Source organism: Ambystoma mexicanum, chromosome 9, assembly GCF_040938575.1.
Source record: "Ambystoma mexicanum isolate Mex_15411 chromosome 9, UKY_AmexF1_1, whole genome shotgun sequence".
Taxonomy (NCBI): Eukaryota; Metazoa; Chordata; class Amphibia; order Caudata; family Ambystomatidae; genus Ambystoma; species Ambystoma mexicanum.
Window position 1 is genome coordinate 1,399,694,869 of NC_090931.1, and position 21,216 is coordinate 1,399,716,084.

At 48.8% G+C, this 21,216-nt stretch overlaps 1 protein-coding gene across 1 annotated transcript in view; it reads left to right on the top strand.

Moving 5' to 3' along the window:
* The window catches only part of SMARCAL1 (SNF2 related chromatin remodeling annealing helicase 1), a 979,995-nt gene that overhangs the window by 738,915 nt on the left and 219,864 nt on the right, over positions 1–21,216 (top strand). Inside the window, exon 11 of the mRNA XM_069616809.1 lies at positions 5,317–5,535. Coding sequence (XP_069472910.1) covers positions 5,317–5,535 — 219 coding nt within the window. The remainder of the gene's footprint in view (positions 1–5,316; positions 5,536–21,216) is intronic.

Below are 21,216 nucleotides of genomic sequence, written 5' to 3' on the forward strand. Positions count from 1 at the left end.
GAAACTGAAAATGCGAGTCGCCAACCGCAAACCTCAGGTACTTCCTGTGCTTGGGATGGATCGGCACATGAAAGTAAGCATCCTTGAGGTCTAGAGACACCAACCAATCCTGAAGTTGAAGGGCCTGGAGGACTTGAGAAAGAGTTGCCATCTTGAACTTGTCCTTCCTGAGGAGCTTGTTCAACCAACGCAAGTCCATGATGGGTCTCAATCCCTCGTCTTTTTTCGGGATCAAAAAATAAGGGGAATACCATCCCTTGTTCCTCTCCGCTACAGGCACCAGTTCTATGGCACCTTTCTCCAGCAGGGATAAGATTTCCTGTGCAAGGAGCGGATCCGGATGCTTCAAAGAGAGCTTCCCTGGTGGATTGTCGTGAGGCCTCTGCCGGAAGTGAAGACAGTAGCTATGGGCTATGATCTCCATAACCCACACATCTGAAGTAATGGTCCGCCATTCTCCAAGATGCTGCGCAAGTCTGCCCCCAACCGGTGAACTATGGGACATGGCCTCATGACTGAACAGACGCGGCTGCGGCAGTGCCTGAGGGCAAAGAGGCAACCGCCTGAGCGGCTTTGGCACCTCGAGTACCTTTCTTTGCACCTCTGGCACTCCTACAGTGGCCCCTTTGACTGGCAGCTCCTCTCGATCTTCCAAAGGAAGAGTAGTACCGAAAGGAAACGCCCCTCCATTGCTGTCCCCTAGGACAAAAAGGCGGAGGTTGGCGAACTGTAGTGCTCAAATACTTTGCTGCAGCTTTGGAGGTGTGCAACCTCTCGAGGCTCTCGTCAGCCTTGTTGCCAAACAGATGAACACCATCAAAGGGCATGTTCAGAAGACGGGACTGCACATCAGGAGCAAACCCCGACTTCCGCAACCACGCAAACCTGCGTATCATGGTGCTCGCAGCCATGGACCGACTGACAGTCTGCCGTGTCCAAATCCCACATTTTTTAAAACCTGACTTCGGGGTAGTAGAAGACGACAAATACATCACTTTTGAAAAGAAGAATCGAGCGCACAGAGATTCCGAAGCAAACACGTTTACAGAAAAAACAGAACTGAGGCTACGAGCGCTGTGCATCCTATATATAACATCCAGTCACGTCGACCCTCGACGGAGGCCCTCGATGAGAACGGATCGACGCCATCGACGCAGGATGCCCTCTGCCAAACATTTTCCGAAGCAGCACAGCTGTGGACATTACCTGTCATAGATGTGGAATATGTCGGAGGACACAATCCCCTCGAATATGTCAAAATGTCTCACTGTCCCTACACTACTTAGGAATTCCCTGCCTAAACAAAGCTAACAGAATGCACTCTAACACAGGATAAATGGCCCTCACACTAAACAACAAATACATAAAGAAAGGATATGGCAATTCAACATGACATGAACAACATTCACAATCCCTGAATGGCCTTCTAATGCCCTGGGTAATTTCCCCTCCCCAGGATTCGAAGTCACTTCTGCACATGTTCAACAAAATAAAGAAATGTCTTGAATCAGTTCTTGATGTTTCAACGTACAAGTTCATTAACCAAAGTTCCACTGGCAACAATTCTCCTCTCTTGGGTGAAATTTCCACGTTCTGCTTCCAGCAACATAGCCCGAATGGTAATTCTGGCCACCTCTTTAAGAAGGTTTGCCACAGTTCAATAGGAAATGCAATATTCAAACTGCCAATGATACACAGTTCTTGGTTAACAGTGAGGATTTCTTCAATTACAGTTTTATTATTCACAATGGTATGTTTGTCAGGATGAATTCTTATTGCTGCTGCTTGCGCTTCGACATCTACAGTTCTACTTGCTTCACCATGAACAGTCACCTTTGTCCCACAGTATTCCACTTTGTTTAGACAACTGAAATGTTGCATCTACTGACAACAAGACATGCCACCACAGCTTCAGTATTTCGGACTACTACCACAGCTTCAATTAATTGGACTTTTAGACCGGTTTCGACAAGATATACAGTTAAAGCACTTCAACCTCTTCAGGTAGGCAAGGCACTCTTCCTCTGAATAGCTTTCTTCAAAGGGGCAGCCTCCTAGCCTCCCTTGTCTATCTGCCACAATAACAACCTGGGTTCGCCTTTAAGACTCACTACTCTCTGGCTTCCACAGTCTTGAGCGCTACAGGTTGAGTTTACTTTAAAATAGTCTTTACAAGTACAAACAGCCAGTTCCCCTTCCCCAACTATACCTGCACCTTTCTGCCAGCAATTGGCCCATTCAATCGCCCTGAAACCTTGGTGCTACTCCCTTAGCTTCAGGTAATGCTTGCAAATTGGTGTTTAAGACCAATTTACTGTTGGTAACTTCACGATACAGCTGGATTGTTCTTTAACTTTGAGAAAGGTTGGTTTCACTGTTAGTATGAGGCGCCTCTTGGCATGGGCGATGCTTGTTCTCTTCAACAGTTTATACACTTCAACTTCTTATAAATGAAATGTATGTCACATTCAGGTCTTTTTGTGGGAAACACAGTTAGGCACATGCAATATCTTTAAAGATTTCAAGGTTTAAAGGTTGTTATAAAATTGTATTCCTGGACGAAAGTGAAGGCTGGAGTTCAAGCTTGTCTTTAGGAATCACAATTGGACACACGTGACTACCCTTTGATGTACATTTCATAGGTTAAAGGTTTCCACAATTGTATTGTCAATGTTAAGTATTTGGTAACGGTCTTCACAGCCTTCACTCCCTTAATTTGAGACACGTGCCCACTAGGTAGAACCAGTCTCTTTAACAATTGAAAAATGGATTTTAGTAGCATTAGCTTCATATGCAAGTAAAAGTAACTTCCAGATTACATGCGAGTGCTACATTTCCATTGTGCTGACATTTTAGATTCAACTAACACGTTTTACTCGCTTTATCACAGAGCTGGATACTGTTACTGGCAGTGCTCGCGCATGGTTTTAGAAAGCCATACTTCACTCACCTGCTTCTTTGACACTTGCTCTGCGGGTCGCACTGCTTTCCCGACTTCTGCTATGACTTCTGCTGATTCTGGCGTACTTAGCACCCACACCCTTTCTCTGTGAAGGTGTTTACAGTCCGGCCACACATTTCTGGAGCCCCTCTCGCTCCCAAGACCCACGGCTTGCAAACTGCTCCTTGTCTCGGTCTCCAGCACTATCTCTGCACAGCAACCACAGCAATCGGGCTCATATGGGGGAAAACAACTCTTCTGCACGTCTTCCTCTGCGCAGCCTCTGCACTTCAGAGTCTGGGGGAACAGGAGACGCTCAGAACACGCAGGTGAAATCTGCTGTTTCCACGTTCCATCGTCCCTCTTGTTCTCCCACTTCTGCTTGGTTTGCCAGCCTTGTGCCTTCTTCTTTCTGCTACTACTGCAATGACTTGCATTCCAGCTCCTTCCACTCCCTCTTCCAATTGCCTGCACCTGAGGGAGCCTTTTATGCCTCCCAGGTTCCTTCAGGTGTAGACTGTTAGGCTCAATTGCCTGACTGCTACAACTGCATGCCCCTTCAGCCCCTCTTCCTCGTCTCAGTACTTCTGGGATTCTGGGACTTGCAGTCCCCTTCAGTAAAGTTAATTATTTAAACTTCTGCAGTATGGCAAGCAGCTACCAAAAGTGTGGGATTACGGGGGAAGTTAAAAAGGTGGTTTTCCCAGTCTTCCTGGTCAGTTCCACCCACCCCATGTGAGCCTCCCACATTACACCACCCACAGGGGCAGGATCAGGAAACGTCTGCCTTTCCCTAGCCACATGATGAGGGTCCCGTACCAGGTTTCTGGGAGTCCTCCCTGATTCATCACACACATAAAAGTCAAAACTGTTAGTGTTATTTCTCTGAGGATTTGATTGTCTTCATTAGATCAAGGATAACAATACATCAATGTTAGACATGGCTATAATCTTTGGGGGCCCTCAATACTGTTAATAATAAATAATTATACAGCTTTCTGTGTCACATTCTTTGAGTTCTCAGTGCTGAAATAATAGATTGCATTAATACCTAACTCAATGGAACTATTTGTTGACCTCTCATGAGTGAAAAGCTGAGTCCGCCCTACCTGTGTTCAAAACTGTAACTGTAGGTTGCACACAGATGTCAGTAGCCAGCGTTTAACTCACTGCGCTACCCTATCCATGTGTACCGGAGGACTGCTCCTCTATAGTCCCCTAGGTGTGTTCACATAGCTGTAGCCAGGGACGTCATTTAGGGGTCTCCAGGGGTCGCAACTGCGACCCCTGAGGTCTCCCTTGCTACCCTTAAAAAGAAGGGGGGGGGGAAAATAATTCTTTTTTCATTTTTTTAATGCAAGCTCCTGGCCTGTGGCCAGCACCATGTCACTCATCGCTTCTGGAGTCGTTGGTGTTCTTGTTCAGCCCTTTTTTTAAAAAAAGAAAGAAAACAGGGGTTCCACAAGTCTAACACTTTCAGCTGTGACCCTACATAAGCAGGAATACAAATAACAAATAATTTGTCTTTCTGGAATTCTATGCAATAATTGCTAAACTCATTAAAGGTTTATTTCAGGCACACTTCAGGGGGTGAGTCACTCATTTAGTCTGTCCTTAAACACCTCAACTCAGCCTTTCATTCTCTGAGGTCTATAAATGAGTATCAGCACAGGTTTGGTGATATTGTATGTATATTTGCTCTATATAAAGCGCTTAAACGTAAGTGCTATATAATACCACATCATTATCATTTGACCTTGGATGTCTGCTTGAATGCACAGTAATTTGGTAATAAGGGCCTATACACACTGATCTTAACGAGACATATGGTGATGCATTCTTGTATGAAATGTATATCACATTATAGTGCTATCGTTACCATATTTCTCGTAGTGTACTTAGGAACAATGCTATGCTTCCTGTGATATCACTTTGGGGTGTGGTCAAATGACATCAAATCCTGTGATGTCATCTGAGGTCAAGAGTTGTGTGATGTCACTTCCGCTACCCCTGGTATTTTGGTGAAATGACGTCCCTGGCTCTAGCATCAAATAGATTACTTATGTTGGTTCAAATAAAGGCATCTTCCTTTCCACAGAGTTTTAATTCACTGAACAAACACTGTATTTATATGTTGTCTTTGTTATTTAACAACGTAAGAACCGTTATTGCAATTAGCCTGAGAGTTGTTTCTGAAAGCTTGCTCTCTGGCATTAGAAAACCTTACCTTGAATAACTGGTTGGCATATTCTTTTGTTCTATATGTGCTGGTGACAGTTTCTAGCCTATACCAGGACACCCTTCAATGGTTCAGCCAGCTGAGTGTAGTCCGTCCCCACAATGCGTAACTAACAATTCCTTTTGTTGTCCTGCAGACGCTGTGGGGATGGGACTATTCGGGATCCTGTAACTTGACTGAGCTGAAGTTGCTGTTGGAGGAGTCTCTAATGTTGCGGCGATTGAAGTCTGATGTCCTGTCCCAGCTCCCAGCCAAGCAGCGTAAAATGGTAGTTGTGGCCCCAGAGGGGATTAACGCTAAGACCAAAGCTGCACTTGCGGCTTCTGCAGCCGAGATGAACAAGGGCTATAGAAGTGTGAGTCTCAATCTCTTTCTAGCACCAAACCATCACTTTGTTTAATTTCATCTAGTGGCTACATTGGTGATCTTGGAACCAGAGTACTAATCTTTGTCGCTACTGGTCTTGCATTGTATTTTTCAGTCGCTTCCAGCCAGGTTAATATACTTATTGGTTGTTGCTTGGCCTTGTTAATTTGATCATTGGCCACTACTAGGTGATCTATATGGGCCCTTTTAATGTAAGTATTGGTCGCTAATGACCATGCCAATAGAAATTTTGATAGCTACTGGCCGTTAATTGTGATTTGTGTGCTTGCTTCTGGCCTTGGAATTACAGCTTTTTAAAAACAAAATCTTTATTAATTGTATGAATAAAAACATTTAAGACACAGATGCAGACATCATACCACATGCAGTCCTAGGAACACATTATTTGTCAACTCAAGTATTTGTCTTAGAAAAAAAGGTTTCTGAGAAACCTTTGTCTGTTGTAGGGGGAGTTTTGAATTACAACTAAGGGGGAAAAATACCACATTTCTGGTTAGTCCCATAGTTCATATTGTGAACCTTTGGACTCGCTTGCACCTCCGTCAGTAGTAGTGCACTTTGTGCCTATTGCTCAGCTGTTACCAGGTGAGCAGCCAGTCCATATAGAAATATTGTTGATATAAAAAAGGTGGTCACAGAAAGGAGCAAAGTTTTGCTTCATTGAGGAGATACTCTAGTGGTGGGGGCAAGAGTAGAAGGACATAAAGCCAGTTTGGAGGACTAGCTGTCAAAATCCAGGAGCAGCTGAGGCCACCCATTGTAGAAGTTGCATAGTTGCTAGGTGACAGTCACAATTGTAAGCCCATACTTTCAAGTGACAATTAGCAAAAATAAAAATGTGCTTAAACAAATACTATACCCGCTGAAGTTCATAGTTACATCTATTTGATGGTTACTTCTTTGTAGATTTGGGTAATGACCATCATTCATACATAGTATTTGTTTTTGATGAGAAATATTTGAAATGGGTTAATTAAACATGTTATATTGTGATTACTTCGAAGAGTGGACGATAGAAGACTATTGACGCAGTATTTGTTTTAAGGGATAGATTGACATTGTTGTAAAGAAATGGTTGGGAATCCTTGAAAGGGGCCATGGGTCCTCCTTACACAGCGAAAGGACTTTTATTTTTTACTGAAGACAGTATTTAGTAAGAAATTTTATATTTTCAAGCATGCGTCTATACATTTTGTGAATACAATGGTGAAAATACCAAGAAGATTTTTCATTTCAAATAGCGTTGACATGTTGGACGTTTGTCGGAAAGGCACTTTTATGAAATACAACATATGTGAGAAGTGTTTCAGTACCTCTACAAATATAAGATGCATGCCTAGAAATTATACATATAAAGATTGCGTCATAGGTCAAAAGGAGACAACCTAAATGGTGGCATTTTTACAAGTTCTTTTTATTCAACAACAAAAAAAAGGCCTATATAGCCCTACAAAAAGGGGTTACCTTACACAAAACTAACTAGGGGGCTCGTGAGTAGAGTAGTCCAAATCAACAGTCCACCCTCTGTCCCAAAAAACTATCCTATGCTGACCCTACCACTTATCAAAACATCAAAAGAAACGTGGTCCAGGAGAATGACTCCCTTCTCATGAACAGGGTTCTCCAGTCCCAATATTCTATTTTAGTTCTTTGTCATAACATGATTCAATTCCTTTAGTTCATCAAGGGGGCTCTTCCACCTCTTGGGTCTCCCCTGTTATTCTTTAAACACAGTTCCCTGTTTTATCAAGATAGTGCCTGGACCCTTATTCCTTTGGGAATCTTGCATAGTGTGAGGATTCTCCCACCTGGTCACGGCTGCCACAGTACCCTTCTCCCAGGACGTCCGTGGCAGCCTCGATGGACACAGCGGTATGTCACCAATATCTCCCATCCCCACAGTAAGATGGCTGCCGCGCTGCAACAACACAACGTAGTCGGTCGATCTCTACCCACACCAAAATGGCCGCCCTGTTTTCCAGGTTATGATCAACTAAGCACGTCACAGCAAAATAATCACCAAAGTGGTGCTACGAGGAGCATATCATTTGGTAAGAATAGCCAAAGGGGGTGAATGGAAGACAGCGTTTCATACTGGCATATTCCCAGCTTCTCCTTCCGTTAACAGCACTCTTAAATAAAGACGTTTCCAATGGAACGACCTCACTTAGGAAGCCATTGATGGATTAAAAACAGCATTTACCACAGCACCAGTTCTACAACTACCTGACTCTTCATAACCATACACAGTTGAGGCGGATGCATCCGATTACGCACTAAGGGCAGTATTGTCTCAGAAGAACACATTGTCTGGACAAAACCATTAGATTGCTTGCCATTCGCGAAAAAACGTAGCACAGCTGAGTTAAACTACATTATATTCCTTAAGGAATTACTCCCAATCTAAGAAGCATTCATCACTTGAAGACAATATTTAGAAGGAGCTAACCATCCAGTATTGGTCATAATAGATCATAAGAATCTGTAATTTCTCAAAACCACCAGAGACATTAATCAACTGCCGAATCAGTGGATCATTTTTTTTGCGCTCCAATTTTCAAGTCACTTACAAACCTGATGTGATATAAGGCATTTATAACATGCCTATACACAAGTGTTTCGAGGCGCGACAAGGCAAGGGAGGGGGAACAGAGAGAAGACAGACAGCGATCCTACTAGGCCAGTTGTCATTCAGATCGCGCAAGTGCATGGGAAGGGGGAAGTGGGAACGTGTGGGGGCGAGGGGGACAGTGCAGTACATGGATAATAAAATAAAAAATAAGTACAAGTATGGCCAGCAGGTGGCAAGTGCAAGGGTAAGTGCAGACAACAGGTGTCAAGTGCTGGTAGTGGGACTGTAGGGATACAGAAAACGTCCCCAAGTGCAGGGGTTGCCAGGAAGGCAGTGCAGGTGTGCGACTGAAGGGGGAGGGAACATGGGCCCGGGATCAGAAGGTGGTCAGGTAACAAGTGCAGTTTCAGTTTCAGCCAGGAAGTCCGCAGGGGAGAGGAGGAGAAAAACCAGAAGCAAGGAGAAAGGTTTTGAGGTGCTTCCAGAATCGGAGAGGATTCTCCTTAAGTTTCAGGGAGGCTGTTCCAGAGAGAGGCCCCAGCCGAAGAAAGAGATCTACCACCACCTTGTTGCTGGGAGAAGCGACTGACCCTGAGGGAGTTGGAAACATCTGGTGTCTTAAACATCAAAGTGTATGCTCTTTCCTGTAAGGATTCCCCCATCCTTGAACTGGTCCAAGGTATACCATTTGTGTCTTCCAACCAAATTGTTATGATCCATGTTATGGACCTGCAGACATTTGAAAATGCCCTTAAAGGTAACTACACGGTTAAGATGAAAAAAGCATTTCTGCAAGAAGATCCTCAACATCATGAACATCTTGATTTACTATTCAGAGGTAACACACTGTTACTCCCTACAGTACCTGCTCAAACCTTATTGTTCCAATGGTGTCATGACATAAAATGAGCCGGACACTACGGTATCAGAAAGACTGTGGAGAGAATAGAAAGATGTGTGGTGGAACGGATGGCAAGCCGATGTTACGGATTACATCTGCGGATGTGGTATCTATGTCAGATCCAAGGTTCCACGTTACAAACCGATGGGCCTTCTTCAACCGCTGCCTATTTCCTCCAGCCCTTGGTGATTGTGCTCTATGGACTTCATCACAAACTTACCACTTGTCCAAGTGATGACATCTATATTGACAGTGATTGACTGTTTTACCAACCTATAGATCCTTCTGCTTTTGTTTTTCCCATTATTTATGACCCACGTATTCTGTCTTCACGGACCTCCATAATCTATAGTCCCTGATCGTGGTTCATGTATCGCAATTCTGGCGAGAACTCAGCAGAGTGTTGGGGATCCAGTTAAGGTTTTCATCTGCATATCACCCGCAAAGGTCAAATGGAGAGGGTAAATAACGTCATCGGACAATATCTCTGATGTTGTGCCACAGAACAGAGCACTGATTAAGTTACACTGTTGCCTTTAGCAGAATATTCCTATAATGACTCACATCATGCTTCCATCCTGGACACTCCTTTCCATTTGTTTTACGGGTATCGCCCTGTTTCTCTTCTAATCGCTGCCACTCTCTTTTAATCACGTCCCCCATTCCGGCTGCAACAGAAAGGCTACGGTTATTGCAGCAAGGATTTACTAAAGCAACCAAACACCTTAAACACGCACAGGAAATTACAAAAAGACATGCGGATACCAGACGACTCGCAGCTCCTCCATACCAGATATGCGACCATGTCTGGTTGTCTACCAAACATGTCCATAATACCTTCCTGTGCAAATAAATGGAAACCCAAGTATATTGACCCAGTCCCTATAGGAAGGATCATCAACCCTGCTGCAATGGAATTGATACTCCCATCGACATGCAAAATTCATCCAGTCTTCCTTGTGTCCTTACTGAAGCCCATGTCAAATTCCAAGAAGTATCGTAGTTATCAACTATCCTGTCCACCGGCAGTGGGGCCTAAAGAGAAATTCAAAGTCTGTAAAATCCTGAATTCTAGACTTGGGGAACGTTTGGTGTAGTATCTGATCGACTGGGTGAGTTATGGCCCAGAGGACCATAATTGGGTAACTGCCAAGAATGTGTTCACTCCTGCTTTGCTTAATAAATTCAATCGTAGATACCAGAGACCTGGGGGTGGGATTCCTGGCTCGCTAGTTAGAAGGAGGGGAGTTGGGAGGGGACACACTGTCAGGATTTTCCTGCCTGGTTGCGTCAGCCACAATACCTTTCTCCCAGGATGTCTGTGGCAGCCTCGAAGGACACAGTAGTATGTCGCCAGTATCTCCCATCCCCACAGTAAGATGGGCGCTGCGCTGCTATAACGCGACATAAAGTCTGTCACTCCCTATCCACACCAAAATGGCCACCTCGTTTTACGCATCATGCCCTTACCAAGATGGCCGCAGCAAACTCAGCTTTGCGTTTTGTTACGTCGGATCCGGCATCATTTAAGAAATGGCACTGACAACAAAGCAATGATTTGCAAACCTTTATTTCAGGACCCGGAAACTCGCTGAGTCTCATCCACAGATCCTCATTTTTCCAGTTGAAGAATCTATGTTGATATTAGGTAATTAGAACTTGTGTTTCTTTAGTTTTGTTTGGGACTATAATTCTCTACACTCCAGTCATAGCAGACTTTTTAGTTGGAATGGCCCAGCAGTAATCAGACAGACTGCATTTACTAATTACCAGAGTCCACGTTCCCATTCCCAGGTTAACTGTTATCACAGAGGGATAGGGAAGCCTGCCTATGGTTAGACCGGACACTCATTGTATATTGTTGTTTTGTTCCAGTCCTGCATTACTATTTCTGATGCAGAAACATCTATTCCGTTGTTCCAGCACCCGCTACACAGGTGGTGAGAAAAGAACAGCACATCTCCTGTCTCAAAGCCCCCCACACTTGGGGAGAAAAGAGAACCCGAAACCCTGTTCTTATTTCAGTGTGTTCAGTTCTATTTCCTCTCCTTGTTGTTATAACTACATGGTTCCTGGGAGTTCAGGTTAGTGATCTATGTTTACAACCTAACAGTCTCTTTCTTACTTTCTATCCTTGGTTTGGTTTTCGAACACTTCCTGGGCAGAATGAATTTTGTTTAATTATATTCTTCACTATCTTTACAATATTCACACTAACTGGGATGGGTATACAGAGTTTCTCTGTACTCTTCACTTTAAAGTATTGGCAATTACTGCGACAAATATGATGAGTCCTGTTATACTCTTTGCTTTCTTTAAAGTATTCACCACCACTGGAATGAGTATGAGGGGACCCGTTGTACTCTTCCCTGTTCCTCCTACCGGGTCTCCGGCCATACCCGTTATCTTTGTTCTGTCGGGTTGACGTCACTGGTCATTCAGTGGCAATGCTCAGTCTGTCGCATCTAAATCCTTCACCTTTTCAGAGGTTAGCGAAGGGGACATCTGTCACCTTCTTTCCAAGTTGAAACCCACCATCTGTAAAGGCGATGAAGGCCTGCGTCCATCTACTTGCCCCACTTATCACAAAATTTGTGACCACCTCCTTTCGGGACATGTCAGTTCCTACCGATGTGAAGCGGGTGTGGACCATACCACTCCCTAAGAAGCCTTCTCTAGATCCCCTTTTGGCGAGCAGCTACCGCCCTTTTACCAATTCCCCCTTTCTTTTGAAAGTTTTGGACAAAGTAGCTGACCAACAGATTCAGGCTTTTTTAACTGAGCACTGCATTCTATGTCACAATCAATACTGAGTCCACTCTGTTGGACCTGAAAACTAACATCCTACGTACCATGGAGAAGGGTAAGACCTCAATACTGACGCTGCTGGATCTAACAGCTGCATTTGACTTGGTCGATCATTCCATTCTCCAGCATGGGGTCTGGCATGGATTCACATGCTCATGAATATTCCCCGTCGTCAGGCTGGGAATCCTCGGTATAGAAAAAAATCAGTATCAGTTTCGTTTCTGATCTGTCTTTCTCAGTAGTAACCAATCACTGGTCTCTGGGTCATACTGCCCCCAGCCAATGACTGCCCTCTCCCTAAGCCCTGCCCCTGGCAGCCATCCTCAGATTTTTACCGCACGTTCAAGTGTTGGGAGTCCTCGTGCTGTAGCTCTCGAGCTTTTGCTGCGTTTTCGCGCTTTTTTCAGGAGATTTTCTCATTTTTTTCGGTTAAATAGAGCCTCAATCACCACCGTGTCTACATCCGATCAACTGGGATCCATTTTGGAGTTTCTACGCCCCTCAAGGGTGAAGATTTCATCGAGTTACGCTTTTGGAGGATTCCAGAAGTTCCTAGGCCTACCCCGGTCATGGCCCAGGAGAAAGGAAGCGCGACGCCCGGCAAGCTGTTCAGGACCTGCCCTGGATGCCAGCTTCAGAACGTTTTCAAGGAGGACAAGCATTCGTTATGCCTCTACTGTCTCCATGAGGACAAGACGCACAAGGAAAAGAACTGCGCGTTTTGTGGGAACATGTCGGAGCGGACCATGAAGGATCGCCACCTCCGTCTCGCCAACTGGCTGGAAGGTAAGAGCCCGCCAGGCGAGAAGAAGAAAAAGAAGTCCAAGCGGTCTTCTAAGTCCTGTGAGGGTGCCCCGGCGACGGGGGCCCAACAAAAGGCTAAGCACTGCGAGTCCGCGGGCACCGGGAGCGCCGAACGGTCGGGCTCCTTGGCTGCCAGGCAGGGCGCATCCTCCCCGGCGCCATCAACCATGAGCCAACGCTCTGGCTCGGGTAAGAGGAAGTCCGAGAACCCGGCGAAGCTTCTGGAGAGGCCCCGGTCGATCTCAAAGATTCTGGCAGAGGGGGGAGCGAGGCTCGGACCCTCCCCCCAAGGTGAAGGCCCCAGGCGTACAGAAGGTGACGTTGGCCTTAATTCACCCTGCTAAGACCTCGATTGAGGATGTTGCCGCGGCCCTGGCTCAGCCTGTGGAGGCTACACCAGTGGAGGCGCCCTCAGGAACCAGAGTCTCCCTGCCACCGCGGAGGGAGTCGTCTTTCAGGCCCATCGAGAAGACCCCCACAAAGTCCTCGTTGGAAAGGGTGGGGGAGGGGCTGGTGGCCATCATGGATACGGACACGACCTCTGAAGAGGAGCTCATCCAAGTCGTGGAAGAGGCCCAGCCCATCGGGAGGGATCCCGACGAGGGCGACGACGAGAGCGACTGTGTTGCAGACAAGGCTCCTCAAGAGCCCTCGCTCCCGTTGTTTCCGGCGCCGCAGGACACCTCAGCGGCCATTTTGTCAGCCATTCAGTCCTTATGCTCGGAGATAAGGATTAGGTTGCCCCTTCCCCCGACGGAGGTACCTGAGCCAGACCCGACGGGGGAACCGGAGCCAGGACCTTCGGAGAGCCCACCACTTAAGAGGAGGAGGACGCATCCTAGGCCTCCTCTCCCGCCTCTGCGGCCTTCTCTGCCTTCACCCCGGTCTACTACCCACGGGGATGATACAGGCATGGACACGACTACGATGGGTACGGATGACGACGGAGGCGACGACGGGACGTGTCCCCCGTCGCCCCCTGCCCGGGCGTCCTCGCCCGACGAGATTGGATCCTTCCATGCCATGATTTCCAGGGCATCCGAGCTCTTCCAGCTCTGCCCCGAAGAAAAGAAGGAAGGGTTCCTTTACCAACGGCACGAGGCTAAAAGGAAGACGGTCTTCGCCGTACCGCTTCTTGATGACATCTGGGATGAGGGGCTCGCCCTCCTCAAGAACCATGCCACGGCTCCTGCAAAGAGGGACCGGTACGAGAAGAAGTACTGGGTCCCCGACGCTGCCCCCTTGTGCCTTAGGGCGCAACCTACCCCGGATTCAGTCGTTTCGGCAGCGGCCAAGAAGAAAGCGGGGGGGGCATCGGCCTCGACTTCAACCTCCCCGCCGGACGGCGAGGGTAGGAAGCTAGATGCGATGGGACGACGAGTCATCTCATCTGCAGCGACGACCATCAAGGAGGCCAACGCCCTGGCCATCGTAGCCCGCTACGACAGGGAGTTGTGGTTCAAGATCGCCCCTATGTTGGACTTCCTTCCGGACGCCAAGAGGGCTGAGGCCCTGGAAATCTTACAGGAAGGTGAGATTGCCTCGGACCACGCCATTACGGTGGCTACGGACATCGCCAACACCGGTTTCCGTCAGTTGGGCAACGCCGATTGCCTGAGACGACGAGGATGGCTCAAGGCGACGGATTTCCGCCAGGACGTACAGACCAAGGTTTTGGACATGCCCTTCGATGGTAACAACCTTTTTGGCAAGGCGGTTAATGAGTCCCTTCAGGCGATCAAGACAGAGACGGCCGTGCACTGGGTGTGCTCCAACAGCGACGACCGTCCTTTCGGAGCTCCGGAGGCAGACAGTTCGTCGGCGTGTGGGAGCTGGCCAGGAAGGAAAATCGCGTCCCTCAACTGCTGTTGGAAGTAAGGGCGATGCTCAGGAAAGGTGCCATCGAGCTTGTTCCAAAGAGGCTTCGGGGCTCTGGAGTTTACTCAAGATACTTCCTCGTAAAGAAGAAGACAGGAGGATGGCGTCCCATCCTGGACCTGCGACGACTGAACAAATACATCAAGGCACAGAAGTTCCGGATGGTCACCCTCCAGCATGTGCTGGGACAGCTGGAGGAGGGCGATTTCCTGTCGTCGTTGGACTTGGAGGATGCATACTTCCTCATCCCTATTCTAAAGAGACACCGAAAGTTCCTCAGGTTCGTGGTCAAAGGGCGGCACTACCAGTTCAAGGCCCTCCCGTTCAGATTAAAATCAGCGCCCAGGGTGTTCACCAAGTGCCTAGCACCGGTGGCGGCGCGCCTGCGCCTGCAGGGGATCCACGTCTACCCCTACCTGGACGATTGGCTCATACGGGCAAGGACAAGGGAGCTCGCCGTGGAACACACTGCGAAGACCGTCCAGCTGCTCACGGACCTGGGGTTCTCCATCAACTTTCCAAAATCCCACCTGGTCCCGTCGCAAGTCGCCCTGTTTCTGGGAGCACAGCTCGACAGTGGCGTGGCTGGCCTCACCGTCGGAGGAAAGGATAAGGACCATCCTGGGAAAGGTGCAACGTCTGCTGGCCACGGACGTGGCCAGAGAGGTCTATCAAGTCCCTCCTCGGAATGATGTCCTCCTGCATTTATCTGGTGCGCCACTGCAGACTTCGGATGCGGCCCTTGCAAGAATTCCTCGATGCCCACTGGATCCAGCCGACGAAGCGTTCCGTCAGGCGATACGATGGTGGGGTATCCGCTCTCATCTGACGGCGGGAACAGGTTTCATAGCCCCGGCCCACCAGGTGACGGTGACGACGGATGCCTCCCTGGAAGGAAGCGCACACCGGGGGTCTCCACGCGAGAGGCCTTTGGCTCCCGGAGGAGAAGACACTCCACATCAACATCTTGGAGCTCCGTGCAGTGTTCTGGGCCCTCAGGTCCTTCCTTCCGTCCCTCAAGGGCAAGGTGGTGAGGATCTTCACCGACAACACCACCACGATGTTTTACATTCGGAAGCAGGGCGGAACAAGATCCCCTGCCCTATCCAAGGAAGCCCAGGATCTGTGGCATTGGGCCGTCGCCCAAGGGATGTTTCTGGTACCCTTTCATCTGGCAGGGATAAAAAACGCCATCGCCGACTCACTCAGCAGAGAGCTGCGCTCGTGCCACGAGTGGGCACTGCGCCAGGATCAAGTGGACCGACTCTTCCGACGATGTGGCAAACCCCAGATCGATCTCTTCGCGACGGCGGCGAACTCCAAGTGCCGGAGGTTCGCCAGCAGGTTTCCCCAACAAGGAGCATGGGCGATGCTTTCTCGTTCCCCTGGGACGGCCTGTTCCTTTATGCGTTCCCGCCGTTGCTACTCCGGCTCGTCAACCAGCTCAAGAGGTCCCGGTGCAGGATGATCCTCGTCGCACCGGCGTGGCCGAGGCAGATCTGGTTCCCGGACCTTCTGGACTTGTCAGCGTCCACACCAGTCAAGCTGCCGACGGACGCGGATCTTCTCTCCAGAGAAGGAGGCGCCATTCTTCATCACGAACCAGAGTCGCTGAACTTGCAGGCCTGGCTCCTGCAGCACTAGAGTTTGGAGGATACGACATCCCGGCCGACTTGCAAAGGCCAGGGCATCCTCAACTCTCAAGTGCTACGGACATAAATGGAAGAGGTTCTCTGTCTGGTGCCGTGCACAGAAGATTAACTCTCTGCGGATTACGGCCCCTCAAGTACTGCCATACCTACTGTCTTTGGCCAAGGCTGGCCTATCTCATGCTTCCATCAAGGTACATCTGGCTGCCGTCTGACATTACACCAGAACTACAGGACGGGCGTACTTGTGGTCTCATCGACTGGTGAAGGAATTTATGAAAGGACTGTTCCGATCATTCCCGCCGGTGAAGGCCACTGCCCCGGCGTGGGAGCTCAAAGTGGTGCTAACTAGGCTCATGGGGGCCCCATTCGAGCCTATGCATTCAGTGCCGTTGAAGTTTCTGTCGTGGAAGACAGCATTCCTCGTGGCCATCACCTCTGCACGACGAGTGGGAGAGATCCAGGCCCTGTCTTGCATGCCTCCATACTTGACTTTTCATGACACGAGGGTGGTGCTGAGGACGCACCCCTCCTTCATGCCCAAGGTGCCGTCGGACTTCCACCTCAACGAGCCCTTGGTGTTGCCAGTTTTCTTCCCGTCGCCTTCGTCGCCGGCTGAGAGGACTCTGCACTCGCTGGATGTAGCTAGAGCGCTGAAGTTCTACGTGGACCGCACAAAGAGTTTTCGGAAGACATCACAGCTGTTTGTGAACTTTGGACCTGTGAATCAAGGGAAGGCTCTCTCGAAGACTTCCATTTCCAGATGGCTCTCCGGCTGCATCATGCACTGTCACCGGTTGGCAAACCGACCGTTGCAAGGCCGTCCGAGGGCCCATTCGACCAGAGCGATCGCTACTACTACGGCGTTCCTGTCTGGTGTGCCCCTGCTCGACATCTGCAGGGCTGCTACGTGGAGGTCGACGCACACCTTCACGAGATTCTACTGCATCGACTGGGATTCCAGGGAGGAGTCCAGAGTCGGCCAGGCAGTGCTGCGCAACCTGTTCGCCTAAGGTGAGCCTGGTGAGGAGGTAAGAGTTGCTTAATGTTGAGTTGTTGTATTGCTTGATATTGAGCCTTTTGCCACCTCCCGTGGTTGTGCATGTGTGTGTATACTGCTATGTATTCTTATATTCATGAGCATGTGAATCCATGCCAGACCCCATGCTGGAGAAGGAACAAGTTACTTAACTGTAACTGTTGATCTCCAGCATGGGTCTGGCATGGATTCACATGCGAACCCTCCCGCCTACCCCTCTGCGGCTCTTCACTTGGTCATACTGCCACTTCACGTGCTACCAAATCTGAGGATGGCTGCCAGGGGCGGGGCTTAGGGAGAGGGCAGTCATTGGCTGGGGGCAGTATGACCCAGAGACCAGTGATTCTTTACTACTGAGAAAGACAGATCAGAAACGAAACTGATATTGATTCTTTTCTATACCGAGGATTCCCGGCCTGACGACAGGGAATATTCATGAGCATGTGAATCCATGCCAGACCCATGCTGGAGAACAACAGTTACAGGTAAGTAACTTGTTCCTTCTTGCCAACAGGCTATAAGAACAGGCCTCTTTCTCCAAGGAAGTAGTCAATTGTGTTATCTCTTTCTTGTCAGAATGTTTAGCCAAGGTTTTCCATGGAGAAACCGCATCAAAGGGTTCCATTCTTCAATGTGGGGTACCGCAGGGTTCTTGCCTTTCCCCCGCTGTGATTAACCTTTTTATGCTTAACCTGTTTGATCTTTTGGATGCCGATGGCACCTGCTATGCCAACTATGCTGATGATACCCAGTGTCTGTTTCCGCTCTCTTGGGACTATATAAAAGACACTGGAGTCATCAATGGTACCTACAATCTTATTCACCATTGGGTGGGAGTAAATGGATTAGCCCAGAATAACGCAAAAACTGAGATCATGATTCTAGGTACAGGCCCCAAAATGTGACTATTGGATCCGGCCTTTGCACATGTCCAAATTGCAGACTGCTTCCTCCCCACCTTGAAAAAAGTAAAAACCCTACAAGTGACTTTGGACCAAGAGCTCTCGATGAAACACTGCGTTGGCTGCCTAATTTCCGATGTCTCCTACTACATCAAACTCCTGACTCAAATCAGGCCTTTCCTAGACATATCCAGCTGTGCCACAGTAGCCAGGGCCATTATTGGTAGCCGACTGGACTACTGTGCTAGCAGTCTGCTGGGGGTGGCAAGGGAAAACTTAACCGTCTGCAAATGGTGAAGAACAATGCTGTAGGGGCAGTAATGGGATTATCCAAGTCGGATCATGTGTCATCTGCCAGCAGAGAACCGCATTGGCTGCCCATTGTCAAGAGAATCCAGTATCGCACACTCCTGTCTCTTTGGCCAGAGTCCATCCTACCTGGCCGATCAGTTGAAATCGCTCCCTGACAGACACTGTCTGAGGTCAAACAGCTCAGGGCTACTATGGGCACCGAAAGCGAAATTAGGACTGGTACGGAATGGCTGTTTTTCTATTCTCTACCCCACATTTGTGCAATATCCTTCCGCCTGATCTCCGGCTCGGCCCTAGCCTTTCTATCTTCAAACGAAAGCTAAAAACTGTCATTTTTGAATATTTCCCCATAGGATGCCTGTCACAACCTAGCCGGTCCACCCTGACTACCTATCACTGTTATTATTGTGTTCTTTGTTGTCTGTCGTTTCAGCGCTCCTATTCCTCAGGGCCTTTGTTTCCAGTGCTTAAGAAATAAATTAAATAAATCAATAAATGTGGGTTTGGGCTCTCTTGTAGCTCAAACGCTTCTAGTGTCTCTTCTTTCTTCTTGTTTCAATGTGCAGCTCCTCAGAGCCTGTTCTACAGTGGTCTTGGTGTCATTTGAGGACCGATCGTCCACGTCCTCTGGATCGTGCCACTGCCTCGACTTTACTTGGGCATACACGGATTGGCTTCCTGCCCTCTGTGTCTCCATCCCTCCTCGGTTGCCAGCGTCCTCTCGACCGAGGACCTCCCAGACTCTGCTGGTTTCTCGCTCTCTTTCCAGGTTTGATACTCCTGGGCTTCACCAGCATTGTACGTTGGTCCTTCTTTCCTTTTTTATTGGGAAGTGCTGTGTTCTCTGCAGCATAGATCTGTAGTCCTTTGTCTCTCTTTCTTGAGCGTTCCTTGTTACTCGCTCTATCTTCTTCCTCCCAGTATGGTTGGCTTCGAACCACTGAGTAGTTTTAATTTCCAGCACACACCTCTTCTCTGTAGGTTTGTCTTTTTGTTGGTTATTTTGTGCGGTGTTACAATAACAAACAGTGAATTGTTTGGGATGGTTCTTAGGAAGCTTTGATAGGATTAGTGGCTCCTCATAAAGGGGAGTCTCTCCCTGTGAAGCCCTGCTTACTGCCACCCGTAAGGGGAATGCTGCTAAGCAGGCTCAGCCCTCTAGCCTCACAGGGAAAGACTCCCCTCTGGGGAGAACTGACGAGATCCCCTGTATCGTCACAGTGGGCTCAAAACGTGTATATACTGTTTTGATATATGATATGATATGGCATTTGTAACGCGCCTATACATATGTGTTTCAAGGCGCAACGAGGCAAGGGATGGGGAACAGAGGGAAGACAGAGACAGCGAGCCTACTAGGCCAGGTGACATTGAGATCGCGCAAGTGCAGGGGAGAGGGCGGGATGGGAAAAGTGCGGGGGTAAGGGGAGAGGGGGCAGTGCAGTATACATAGGATAACCGTACATATATAAAGACAATAAATAAATAAAAAGTGCAGCCAGATGGTAGCAAGTGAAAAGGCTAAGTGCTGACATCAAGTGCTGGTAGAGGGGCTGTGGGGATACAGAAACAATCCCCGAGTGCAATGCTTGCCAGAGGGCAGTGCAGGTGTGCAACTGGCGGCGAGGGGACCTGGGCCGGAGATCACAGGGTAGCCAAGTGACCAGTGCAGTTTCAGCCAGGAGATCAGGAGGGGAGAGGAAGCAGAAGCAAAGAGGAAGATCTTGAGGTGCTTCCCGAACTGGAGATGGTTCTCCTCAAGTTTGAGAGGCAGGGAGGCCATTCCAGAGGGAGGCCCCAGCAGAAGAAGGAGATCTACCACCCACTCGTTGCTTGGAGAAGTGCCTGACCCTGAGGGAGTTGGAGGCGGATGAGCGAAGAGCTCGAGAAGGAAGATATTTAGGAAGAGGGAGTTGAAGGTATTGAGGCCCCAGAAGGCCTTTGTCATGGCCACTGGACAGGCGGCCCGTCCTTCCTCATCCCCAGGGTCCCAATGGACCCAGTCCTGGCGCCTCTGGCGCCAGGCTCATCAAAAAGTGTGCCTTGCACACACTGTGCCTAAGGCACGTGCATCAGGGGCAGGCGTGGCCATAGGACATCATTGGAAGGCACGTGCAAGAGTTCCTGGGAGGGGCAAGGTGGAGCCACTAGACAGGGCTAAAGGGAGGGGCCAGGGCGAGCCTATATAAGGCCAACCCAGCCACGTGCCTTCGCTTTGCGTTAGTCTGCTTTCTGCAGCGTAACGCTTATCGTTGTTCTTACCTGTGCATCCACTTGTTTCCAGCTGCTCCGTCTCTGAAGACATCTTACCGGATTCCAGCTACCCCACCGCTGAAGACGCACCTTACCTGCTTCCAGCCGCTTCATCGCTGTGCGAGCCTCTTACCTGCATCCCATTTCTATCGGAGTCGGAGCCACCTTCTTACCAGATCCGGGCGTCCATCTACTCGGAGCTCCACTTCTTTTCTTCTCCTCCGCGGTACCTTCATCCTGCAACCGCGGAGCTGCGTCGAACATCCAGACTTCGCTCTACGCCGCCGGCCATCTCCTGCAAGAGAAAAAGAACACAACAGGTTAGAAATCATAAAGATAACGAACGCTTGGCTGCGCCGTACTTGAGACTAGAGTTCCATCATAAAGGCCAACTTACCAGTTAATTTGGGAGCTCCATCATCCTCAGGGGAATCTCCAGATTCGCTCCACGACTCCGATCTGCATTTTCACACCTATTGGGAAGAGAGAAGACATTGCAAGCATTACTCTTAACGATCAAGACAAAGACAT